A 13067-nucleotide genomic window follows, 5' to 3' on the forward strand; every position below is an offset into this window, starting at 1 on the left:
TAGCGTCATCCGAAGCTCAACCGCGATTGGCTGAGCATAACTGTGCTCAGCCAATCGCAGCTGATGACGTGACGCTGCAGAGGGCGGCCGGCACTCGGGAAGATCCGCTGGCCTCCCGAAGAAGACGTCACTGCTGAGGATCGGAGACCGTGGTCGGCACGTGACAGGTATGTATAGCGCACCACACTTCCGGGTACACGGGTGGGGGTGGTGGGACACGGGGAAGGGGGCCATTCACAGACATAACATACATTACAAAGTTGTATAACTTTGTAATGTGTGTTATTCTGTGAATAATTTTTTAGCGCCGGACTACCCCTTTAAGCTTGAGACCCTTTTTTGGACTGTTTTCTTGCCATAGACAGCCCAAAATATGCTCCATGAGGAAAAAAGGAGAACTGCTTTTGTGTGATGTATATGCTGCAGTGTGGATTGTGCAGATTGTATGTGATGTACGTGCAGAGCGGAGTATGTGATGTACATGGTGCAGAGCGGAGTGTGTGATGTATATGGTGCAGAGCGGAGTGTGTGTGATGTACATGGTGCAGAGCTGTGTGTGATGTACATGGTGCAGAGCGGAGTGTGTGTGATGTACATGGTGCAGAGCGGAGTGTGTGATGTACATGGTGCAGTGCGGAGTGTGTGTGATGTACATGATGCAGAGCGGAGTATGTGATGTACATGGTGCAGAGCGGAGTGTGTGTGATGTACATGGTGCAGAGCGGAGTGTGTGTGATGTGCAGAGCGGAGTGTGTGTGATGTACATGGTGCAGAGCTGTGTGTGATGTACATGGTGCAGAGCGGAGTGTGTGTGATGTACATGGTGCAGAGCGGAGTGTGTGTGATGTACATGGTGCAGTGCGGAGTGTGTGTGATGTACATGATGCAGAGCGGAGTGTGTGTGATGTACATGGTGCAGAGCGGAGTGTGTGTGATGTACATGGTGCAAAGCGGAGTGTGTGTGATGTACATGGTGCAGTGCGGAGTGTGTGTGATGTACATGGTGCAGAGCGGAGTGTGTGTGATGTACATGGTGCAGAGCGGAGTGTGTGTGATGTACATGGTGCAGAGCGGAGTGTGTGTGATGTACATGGTGCAGAGCGGAGTGTGTGTGATGTACATGGTGCAGAGCGGAGTGTGTGTGATGTACATGGTGCAGAGCGGAGTGTGTGTGATGTACATGTCATCACACACTCCGCTCTGCACCATGTACATCACACACACTCCGCTCTGCACCATGTACATCACACACACTCCGCTCTGCACCATGTACATCACACACACTCCGCTCTGCACCATGTACATCACACACACTCCGCTCTGCACCATGTACATCACACACACTCCGCTCTGCACCATGTACATCACACACACTCCGCTCTGCACCATGTACATCACACACACTCCGCTCTGCACCATGTACATCACACACACTCCGCTCTGCACCATGTACATCACACACACTCCGCTCTGGACATCACACACACTCCGCTCTGGACATCACACACACTCCGCTCTGCACAGGCCACTACTCAGCAGAGCCCCGCAGCCTGACTCCTCCCCCTCACACGTGACTGATCACATGGTCATGACCTCATCAAAGGTCCTTTAGCCACTAGGATCCAGCATCTCGCTTGTAGATTCGCCGCCTCCAGTTCCATGTTACTTCCTCCTGCCCCGGGGATCCTCACCCCCCGGTCAGGGAGCAGCACCGGGGAGGATCCGCGCCCTGCCGCCGCCGCCTGCACATCCCTGTGACCCCCCGCCGCTCCGGGTATGGGGCGCCTCTTCCCCTGCAGGTTCTCTGACTAGGATCCCCGGGCTCTGAGGCTCCCGCTCCCCGGTACCGAGCGCTGTCACCCGGCTGTCCCCGAGGCTGTCACCTCTCAGTGCTGTCCAGTATACATCGTAGTGTCACTAGTCTCCGCCCCCCGGACTCTTCCTGACTGCGGGATATTCTGGATGATTGGAGGCGTCCATGTGTGATCCGGCATCGCTCTGCCCCATGGTGATCGTCCGCTGACTGAGCCCGTGTGACCGCCGACCACCATGGAACTGGAAAATATCGTGGCCAACACCGTCCTGCTGAAAGCCCGGGAAGGTGAGCGCCCCCACCGGATGGGATTATGGGATGTTATATAGGTGCAGGTGTATGCCGACCACTCACCTGTACCCAGCACAGGTATACACCGACCACTCACCTGTACACAGCTCAGGTATATACTGACCACTCACCTGTACCCAGCACAGGTACACACCGACCACTCACCTGTACCCAGCACAGGTATACACCGACCACTCACCTGTACACAGCTCAGGTATATACTGACCACTCACCTGTACCCAGCACAGGTACACACCGACCACTCACCTGTACCCAGCACAGGTATACACCGACCACTCACCTGTACACAGCTCAGGTATACACCGACCACTCACCTGTACCCAGCACAGGTATACACCGACCACTCACCTGTACCCAGCACAAGTATATACCGACCACTCACCTGTACCCAGCACAGGTATACACCGACCACTCACCTGTACCCAGCACAAGTATATACCGACCACTCACCTGTACCCAGCACAGGTATACACCGACCACTCACCTGTACCCAGCACAGGTATACACCGACCACTCACCTGTACCCAGCACAGGTATACACCGACCACTCACCTGTACCCAGCACAGGTATACACCGACCACTCACCTGTACCCAGCACAGGTATACACCGACCACTCACCTGTACCCAGCACAGGTATACACCGACCACTCACCTGTACCCAGCACAGGTATACACCGACCACTCACCTGTACCCAGCACAGGTATACGCCGACCACTCGCCTGTACACAGCTCAGATATATGCCGACCACTCTCCTGTACCCAGCACAGGTATACGCCGACCATTCGCCTGTACACAGCTCAGGTATACGCCGACCACTCGCCTGTATCCAGCACAGGTATACGCCGACCACTCGTGGGCGTCCAGCACAGGTACACGCCGACCACTCGTGGGCGTCCAGCACAGGTACACACCGACCACTCACTTATAGACCGTCTCTCAAACATCAGGTCCTATGGTGTAGTTAAAAAAAAAAAAAAAAGTAGCTTTGGCTGTCCAGGCATGATGGGAGTTGTAGTTCTGCAGCGGCTACAGATTCCCTATCGCTGCTTCAGGACACAGATCTCCGCCCCTCCTTGCTGTACTTATTGTGAATCTACAACTCCCATCGGGCACAAACTATTAAGGTATGCTGGGAATTGTAGCTTTGCAGCAGTTGAGGGACCGCTTTGTTGCTGATCACTTAGATCAAGGGGCCCCATTCCTTCTCACTTCACAACCAGGAGCATCTGCATCCCCAGTACGTTTGTTGTGAGCCTCTGACTATGACTGAAAGAAAAACTTTAGATACGCGTCCTGCACGTTAAGAGTTTTAAGAACCCCTCACTGATTTCCTAGCTGCACCCAGGAGAAGCGCCCGGTAATGCACTTCACTCTTGGCACTTGATCCATCTCATTGCAGGAGACTGGTCCATTGACTTATAATATTAGATTGTTCACGTGATGGAGATCGCAGGCACTTGACACTGACCAAACGAAAAATTTGGCAACTCAGATTTTTTTTTTTTTTTTTACTGCCCCTTAAATGTCCACTTTAACTTGAGCTGGAATTTACTACAGTCACATGTTCGCATAACCCTCACTATGGAAACTCACAGCTGATGGTTGTTAAAGGGGTACTCCAGCAAAAAAAAAAAAAAATCTCCAGTCAGCCAGTACTTATCAGCTGCTGTATGTCCTGCAGGAAGTGGCGTATTTGTCCTGTCTGGAGAGCAGGAGAGGTTTCTATGGGGATTTGCTACTGCTCTGGGCAGTTCCTGACATGGACAGAGGTGGCAGCAGAGAGCCCTGTGTCAGACTGGAGATAATACACCACTTCCTGCAGGACATACAGCAGCTGATAAGTACTGAAAGACTGGCGTTTTAAATCTCTGGTACTTGCTGGGACTAGTTGATTTGAAGTAATTATTTTTTTTAAATTTGGTGAACAACCCCTTTAAGAGCTGGACTGTGTACGCTATAAATGGTAAGCTTCCTCCATATGAAATATTAGAAATTTGCCTTTTTTTTCCTGAATCTTGTGGTTGTGAGGAATGTGGGCATTGGCAGGCAGGCGGCTGGCACCGGCAGCCTCTGCATCTTCTTGTAGTCTGGTTACAGGTGGCAATTGAAGGTTGTGTCTGTGAGGCGGGATAATTGTAGATGGCGGCTATAATCATAGGTCTTCTCTCCTGTATCTGGGTGTCTGAGGACATAGGAGACTTCCTGGAGGGGGAGACCTGCTCACGGCCTCTCTAAGGAGTATGACTCTAGGAACCTGGCTGCTTTCATGGAGAAATGGCGCCACGTTTGCCCCTAGGCGGTGTCTGGTATTGCAGTGTTTCTTTTAGTAAGGCTGCACTGCGGTACCAGATACAGTCATGGAGAAGAACCGCTCTTTATATCCAGTACATTGATGTATTACAGGGCAGTGCTCACCCACTCTCCCAGGAGCACCCCCTCTAATTCTTGCAGTGCCCCCTACTTGTTCTGGAGCTAATGCTGTCTGTGTAGTCAGTGCGACTCCCTCTAGTCTCCCAGCAGTTCGGGTACCTAAGCCTTCTACTCTGCTTCCTTAAAGGAGAAGTCCAGTGAAAATTTTAATTAAAGTATTGTATTGTCCCACAAAAGTTATACAAATCCCCAATATACACTGGGGATTACTACTGCATCAAGGCTTCACTTCCTGGATAACATGGTGATGTCACAACCCGATTTCCAGAGCTGTGTGGACTGTGGGTGCTGGAGAGGATGATGGCAGGGGGATGTTCAGTGTCCCTCCAGTGCCCTGTGTCCCCCTGCCATCATCCTCTCCAGCAGTCACAGCCCGCACAGCTCTGGGAGTCGGGTCGTGACATCACCATGTTATCCAGGAAGTGACATCACCATGTTATCCAGGAAGTGACATCACCATGTTATCCAGGAAGTGACATCACCATGTTATCCAGGAAGTGACATCACCATGTTATCCAGGAAGTGACATCACCATGTTATCCAGGAAGTGACATCACCATGTTATCCAGGAAGTGACATCACCATGTTATCCAGGAAGTGACATCACCATGTTATCCAGGAAGTGAATCCTTGATGCAGCAGTAAGTGCAGGAAAAAAGCCCTTTATAAGAATTTCCCGTAATAAGTGTATATTGGGGATTTGTATAACTTTTGGGGGACAATACAATACTTTAATAAAATTTTCACCAGAGTTTTCCTTTAATGGTAAGGGTAGCCCTCCCCTCTGGTTCCTTGGTTGGCGGGGGGCCCTCCCCTCTGGTTCCTTGGTTGGCGGGGGGCCCTCCCCTCTGGTTCCTTGGTTGGCGGGGGGCCCTCCCCTCTGGTTCCTTGGTTGGCGGGGGGCCCTCCCCTCTGGTTCCTTGGTTGGCGGGGGGCCCTCCCCTCTGGTTCCTTGGTTGGCGGGGGGCCCTCCCCTCTGGTTCCTTGGTTGGCGGGGGGCCCTCCCCTCTGGTTCCTTGGTTGGCGGGGGGCCCTCCCCTCTGGTTCCTTGGTTGGCGGGGGGCCCTCCCCTCTGGTTCCTTGGTTGGCGGGGGGCCCTCCCCTCTGGTTCCTTGCTTGGCGGGGGGCCCTCCCCTCTGGTTCCTTGGTTGGCGGGGGGCCCTCCCCTCTGGTTCCTTGGTTGGCGGGGGGCCCTCCCCTCTGGTTCCTTGGTTGGCGGGGGGCCCTCCCCTCTGGTTCCTTGGTTGGCGGGGGGCCCTCCCCTCTGGTTCCTTGGTTGGCGGGGGGCCCTCCCCTCTGGTTCCTTGGTTGGCGGGGGGCCCTCCCCTCTGGTTCCTTGGTTGGCGGGGGGCCCTCCCCTCTGGTTCCTTGGTTGGCGGGGGGCCCTCCCCTCTGGTTCCTTGGTTGGCGGGGGGCCCTCCCCTCTGGTTCCTTGGTTGGCGGGGGGCCCTCCCCTCTGGTTCCTTGGTTGGCGGGGGGCCCTCCCCTCTGGTTCCTTGGTTGGCGGGGGGCCCTCCCCTCTGGTTCCTTGGTTGGCGGGGGGCCCTCCCCTCTGGTTCCTTGGTTGGCGGGGGGCCCTCCCCTCTGGTTCCTTGGTTGGCGGGGGGCCCTCCCCTCTGGTTCCTTGGTAGGCGGGGGGCCCTCCCCTCTGGTTCCTCGGTTGGCGGGGGGCCCTCCCCTCTGGTTCCTTGGTTGGCGGGGGGCCCTCCCCTCTGGTTCCTTGGTTGGCGGGGGGCCCTCCCCTCTGGTTCCTTGGTTGGCGGGGGGCCCTCCCCTCTGGTTCCTTGGTTGGCGGGGGGCCCTCCCCTCTGGTTCCTCGGTTGGCGGGGGGCCCTCCCCTCTGGTTCCTCGGTTGGCGGGGGGCCCTCCCCTCTGGTTCCTCGGTTGGCGGGGGGCCCTCCCCTCTGGTTCCTCGGTTGGCGGGGGGCCCTCCCCTCTGGTTCCTCGGTTGGCGGGGGGCCCTCCCCTCTGGTTCCTCGGTTGGCGGGGGGCCCTCCCCTCCGGTTCCTCGGTTGGCGGGGGGCCCCCTCCCCTCCGGTTCCTCGGTTGGCGGGGGGCCCCCTCCCCTCCGGTTCCTCGGTTGGCGGGGGGCCCCCTCCCCTCCGGTTCCTCGGTTGGCGGGGGGCCCCCTCCCCTCTGGTACCTGATTATTGTGGTGAATTCCTGTGTAATGTTCATCTGTATTTAGTAACACATCTTATAGAGAGCCTAGATGTATAATAGTCAGGATTAGAAAAACATTGGCAAAACTGCGCCCCATCTGTCTGCAGGTGAAGTCTGGTATTGCAGCTTAACGCCACTTACTTTACTTCAGTGTTCTTCTTAGGGATTTCTGTAGCCATTTGTTTGGACCCCCCCCCAACCACCCGGACCTGAGGTCAGCTATCCTCTTTATAGAATGTCTGTCTTAGAAAGAGGTTCTGCTGCAGCTGAGGGTTATAAGGAGGAGTGGGTCTGTATTACAGCACTCCCTCTCTATAGAAGTCAATATGTCATATCAGGAAGAGTTGTATTCTTTCCATTCTGACCCAGCGCTCTCTGCTGCCACCTCTGTCCATGTCAGGAACTGTCCAGAGCAGTAGAGGTTTTCTATGGGGATTTGCTGCCGCTCTGGACAGTGGTGGCAGCAGAGAGCACCGTGTCATACTGGAAAGAATATACCACTTCCTGCAGGACATACGGCAGCTGATAAGTACTGGAAGACTGGAGAATTTTTTTTTTATAGAAGTAAATTACAAATCTATATAACTTTCTGACACCAGTTGAATGATTTTTTTTTTTTTTTTTTGCGGAGTTCCCCTTTAAAGTGGACGTGTGTGTGTGTGTTTTTTTTCTCTCCTCTAAGCAGTGTGTGGCACTCTCCCTTTCTCTGCTGTATGTTATGCTCCAGGCAGGGGCTCTCTGGTGCAGCCGTGTATACGTTTCCCGCATTGGGCGGATTATTTGCTCCGTCCGTCATCGCGCTGTCTGTTTTGTGCCGTCAGTCCGGTTATTTTTACCGTGTGTGGTATTTGGACTGTGTCCCCAATCTCCGGAGATAAGATTGCTAGAATCCATTGTATAAACAGCCACCTTGTCACCTCACAGGATCGGAGTCAGAGGAAGGAGCTGGTGTGTGGTCTGCACATAGGGTATGGTGGCGGGGGGGGGGGGGATAGGTGTTGGACTACAAGTCCCAGAATGATGATAGATAACATTGTGTTGTACTTCATATTGTAGATGGTGTTATAGGAAGTTACATGGCGTGTCTATAGAGCCAGACTCCATGAGGGAGATTTATCAAACATGGTGTAAAGTGAAACTGGCTCAGTTGCCCCTAGCAACCAATCAGATTCCACCTTTCATTTTCCAAAGAGTCTGTGAGGAATGGAAGGTGGAATCTGATTGGTTGCTAGGGGCAACTGAGCCAGTTTCACTTTACACCATGTTTGATAAATCTCCCCCCATGTACATGAACCTACCACATATCCAGGGAAGTCTCCCATATAACTCATTACTATTCCTTACAGCATCCTTGGGTAGATTGGAAAAATATGGCTGCTACCTTCCGTAAGCCACACCTGTCCACAGGTCTCCTATCAAAGTAAATGAGACTGAGCTGCAATACCACACACAACCTAAAGACAGAGGTGGCGCTGTTTTTGCAGGAAAGTAGCAATGCTTTTTCTAATCCTTCCTTGATAATCCCTTTAAGCCCTTTATAATGCATTTTTTTGCCTCCTGCCCGTATAACACCTTTCAACCCTCTAAGGTTTTTTTTCCATTCTGTTTTTACAAAAAATGGTAAAAATTGAAGCATTTGTGTGTGTTAAAAAGGATGCGTTTCGATCCTTTTTTTTTTAATTTATTTATTTTTTATAATCAATGGAAAAACTGATCAAAAAGGATGCACACAAATGCAAAACGTAGTGTGAACCCGGCCTTATTTACATGAAAACTGGGAAGGGGGGGGGGGTAACTTAGGTTTTTATTATTGGTCAGGGGGTTCCATTCTTAGGCTTGGTTCTCACCATGTAAAAACAGCTGCATTTCATAACAACGGACGTTATTTGAGAAATAACAGCTGTTGTTTGCACAACAACGGTCGTTGTTATGAAATACACCCGTTGTTTTTACATAATGTGAACCTATCCTTAAAATACTTTCTTTTTTTAATACGTAGTTTAAGTCCCCTAAGATCTTATTATTATTGTCATTATCACTACTACGCTATTGCTGGTACCTGCTGAACTATAAGATCTACCATGGCAGGCTGGGAGGTTTTCCAACATGGTGCCTCATACTGCCGCAAGTGCCTAGAAGCTTCCAGACCGTCCAGTTCTCGGATGGGACGGTGAGTGTTTCGCCATCTATTTCCTGGATGATATCTACCTACTTCCTCCTTCCCCGTGTAGATGAGTCAGGTACTTGCGCTTTCCATGGTTGTAATAAAAAGACAAAGGATGAAGTTTAGACTTGTTGTCACAACAGTTTAGATCTGGGAATACCTTCCATGAAATATATAGTAAAGAGAGTCCGCCAAGCAGACGCGCTCCTGGAAAAGTTAAGACTAGCCCCGAGACAGTGACAGTTCCCGAAAGCGTCTGATGTCATTGTGTGGTGTACGGGCTCTGGTTTATAAAACCCATTGACAAATAACCAAGAGTGTCTCCCCATGGAGGACCCAGCTCATCCTTTATAGGAACAGTACATTGATTTCAATGAGGATCTGTGTAATACTACTTGTCACCTGCGGTGGTGCTGCAGGGTAATGGAATGCTTGTCTAGCATCACTACAGACCATGGCCGATCGTTATGGATAACACATTGATCAACTTAAAGGGGAGGGGAACTTTGGCGAAAATTTTCTTCTTTCACATTAACTGGTTTCAGAAAGTTATATAGATGTGTAATTTACTTCTATTTAAAAATCTCCAATATTCCAGTACTTATCAGCTGCTGTATGTCCTGCAGGAATTGGTGTATTCTTTCCAGTCTGACCCAGTGCTCTCTGCTACCCCCTCTGTCCATGTCAGGAACTGTCCAGAGCAGCAGCAAATCCCCATAGAAAACCTCTCCTGCTCTGGACAGGTGACAGCAGAGAGCACTGTGTCAGCCTGGAAAAAATGCCTGCAGGACATACAGCAGCTGAAAACTACTGGAAGACTGGAGATTTTTTAAATAGAAGTAAATTACAAATCTAACTTTCTGAAACCAGTTGATTTGAAAAGAAACAGATTTTCGCCAGAGTACCCCTTTAAAGGCTTACCTCCGATGTGGATGTATTGGATCCAGAATCATTGACTGCAATTGATCCAGAAAATTGTACAGGTCTGGTGCAGTTTCCCATTTTATCCTATGAAGCACCAGACAGACTGCTGGATGCAGTGCATCCAGCTTCCTGCATATAACATTTCCCTCCAGGTAAGACCGCTGAACATGGGTGATAGAGATTCTCTAATCTGTCGCCACCTTCCATCATTTTAGCTTGCTGTGTGTTACACGTGGCCTTAGTTTCCCCCATTCTCCTTATGATAGAACACCATCCGCTTATGGCGTCAGATTGACGTGGATGCAGCATTATAGAAACACATTAGGGATATGGTAATATCTGCTCTTTTAAGTTAAAATAAACCTCCCCCTATGAATAGCGCAGCGCTGCCTTTTGATGTCGCATACATTTACAGAGGCCTAATCATTCATCTCATTGTTTAAATATCAGAAATATTTGTGGGGCTTTTAAATTTATTTATTTTTCTGATTTAAACCAATTTTTGTTTTTAAGGTTGCTAAACAATTTGTGACAGAATATGTATAAATTTAATTTTTCATATACTGTGTATATATAATATATATTTTATTATAGTCTGTCTACAGGGTGGTCCAAAAGTAGGTGGACAGTATGTGTAATAGGGTTATGAAGAGGTAGATTTATCAAACATGGTGTAAAGTGAAACTGGCTCAGTTGCCCCTAGCAACCAATCAGATTCCACCTTTCATTTTCCAAAGAGTCTGTGAGGAATGAAAGGTGGAATCTGATTGGTTGCTAGGGGCAACTGAGCCAGTTTCACTTTACTGCAGTTTGATAAATCTACCTCTTCATAACCCTATTACACATACTGTCCACCTACTTTTAGACCACCCTGAATATATATATATATATATATATATATATATATATATATATATAATATATTTAAATGAAATGCAGGTAGCATTGATCTTCCCTTCCCTCAGTTGTTGTAGCCCTGTGTGGCTGGCCTCCTCGTGCTGTCCTGCAGCGGGTTGTGTGGTGGCTTCTGTACCATCTGGCATCACATCTCGTGCCAAATGAAATCTGATTTCACCCAGCAGTTTATCCCTCTAAATTCACTTGTCCTATCGCCCTTTAATCTCATCTGTCTGATATTTGCAGCATAAAAAGCTGCTTATTTCTCTGGATAGTCGGAGTTGAGCTGTAAGGTCCTTCTATAAAATTATATACTTTTATTTTTTGTTTTGCAGTTTGATTGTATAGAGGTCATGTCTTTTTGTTGAAGTAAATGGGGCAGAAATGTTATATACTGTGTGTGTGTGTGTGTGTGTATATATATATATATATATATATATATAATTTATTTTTATTTTTTTTTGGTATGTCTGCCTTTTTTTATTTTTATTTTTTTTATGGGGGGCTGTGGTCAAAATTGCCTGTATAGACATACAAATTAACCCCGCTTTCTGAAGAACCGGTCAACCATCGAATGAAAATGGGTCCTTCGGACTCTTCTTCAATGCTGATCCCCATGAGTGAAGTCATACCACCAATCCGATCTATCCTGAGGATAGGTCATGAATACATTTTCTCTGGTACCAGAGATTCGTACATATCAGCTGCTTTAAGTCCTGCAGGAAGTGGTGTATTCTTTCACTGTCTGGCACGGAGCTCTCTGTTGACACCTCTGTCCATGTTAGGAACTATCCAGAGCAGTAGCAAATCCCCATAGAAAACCTCTACTGCTCTCCAGACAGGAAAGAATACACCTCTTCCTGCAAGACATACAGCAGCTGATAAGTACTGGAAGGCTTTGTGTTTTTAATAGAAGTATATAACAATTCTCTTGCACTTTCTGGTACCAGTTGATTTAATAGAAACATTTTTTTGTGAACTACCCCTTTAACAAAATATTTGGTGAGTGGGGGAGTATGTAGTTGCCCTTTCGGTTTTTACGTCACTGTGGAAATGCCTATGGACCAGATGTATATTCCAAATTCATTTGAACTGCATAGGGCAGGGTGGGGGAACCTTCAGCCTTCCAGCTGTTGCAAAACTACAATTCCCATCATGCCTGGACAGCCAAAGCTTTGCTTTGGCTTTCCAGGCAAAATGGGGATTGCAGTTTTGCAAGAGCTGGAGGGCTGAAGGTTCTCCCTCCTTGGCATAGGGCACTAGGACCAGACCCATTTACCAGAATGCATTGCTTCAGGCACTGCACTGATAGTTATGGTGGATAGGAGCCTCGGATTATGACACGTGGACGCTGGTCGTCTTATAGGAACGCTACTGCTGATGTTTCTGACTCTGGGGCCGAAATAAGTGAAAAAGTCTAGTTAAACCTTCTGCATCTTAATCCAGTCTTGGAGCGCCTTATCTTCGGCTTAAGGGTTTTAGTTGAAGCTTTATCGCAACATCTGTGATTTCATCTGGAATCCTCTGGTCACGGTAATAGGGTGGCGGGCAATGATTGGATACAGGAGAACAAGCTGCTTGGAGCGCTTAACTTTGTGACTGCATATTGAAGCCAAATGAGTTGAATTGTAATGTTTGCATATATGGCGTATTGCGTAATGTTAGAGGAGCTCGGTCCTTTCTTGTGGTCGGCTTGTGATTCCTGAATTGCCACTAAAAGATTTAGATCAAAACTGATTGTGCACTGTGGGCCATTATACGTCGAGGATTTTGGATGGAATGAGATCATGAGGCCTTGGCCTAAAAAAAAACGATGAATTTGCGTGTTTATTAGAGATTAGCGCAACTTGTACTCCATACTCATGCGTGCTCAAGTCCAGTCGTGCGGCATTTGGATACCAGTGGCTGAAGTGTGATGCAGCCCGGGGGTCTGGGAAAACATGGATACAGCCATAGATCGGGGAACTTTGCTGGTCTTAAAGGGGAAATCCAGGTAGAGGTAAAAAAAAATAAACCTGCTGCAGAAGCTTATAGCATTCCTTACCCATCTATCCCAGTTTTGAAACTACCAAAAATCCATTTGTTTTGAGGGTCTTTGTTCTGTATTTTGTGGCTGTGTTAAAGGGGCCAGGTTGCATACTTGCGGGTATGTAACCCCATTGAAAATCAACTACCAGGATTCTCAGCGGATTTCGCTGCAAACTTGCAGCACGAATCCGGTACGTGTGAAGCTACCCGTAAAATGTTTTTTCCTTAGTCAGCCGATTTACGCAGGGGGATTATTTGTTTATTCTGTAATAATACTGCTTTGGGTCATGCTGCGTTTACACGGAACGATTATCGTTAGAATTTCCGCAATA

General features: G+C 49.0%; 1 protein-coding gene across 1 annotated transcript in view; it reads left to right on the top strand.

The window, feature by feature from the left end:
- Positions 1-1591: 1591 nt before the first annotated feature.
- Positions 1592-13067, top strand: part of LOC138767820 (G protein-coupled receptor kinase 5-like) — a 45742-nt gene continuing 34266 nt past the window's right edge. The window contains exon 1 of the mRNA XM_069945637.1: positions 1592-2101. Within this exon, the coding sequence (XP_069801738.1) occupies positions 2050-2101 (52 nt within the window). The 5' untranslated portion in view covers positions 1592-2049. The remainder of the gene's footprint in view (positions 2102-13067) is intronic.

Source organism: Dendropsophus ebraccatus, chromosome 1 (assembly GCF_027789765.1).
Source record: "Dendropsophus ebraccatus isolate aDenEbr1 chromosome 1, aDenEbr1.pat, whole genome shotgun sequence".
NCBI lineage: Eukaryota > Metazoa > Chordata > Amphibia > Anura > Hylidae > Dendropsophus > Dendropsophus ebraccatus.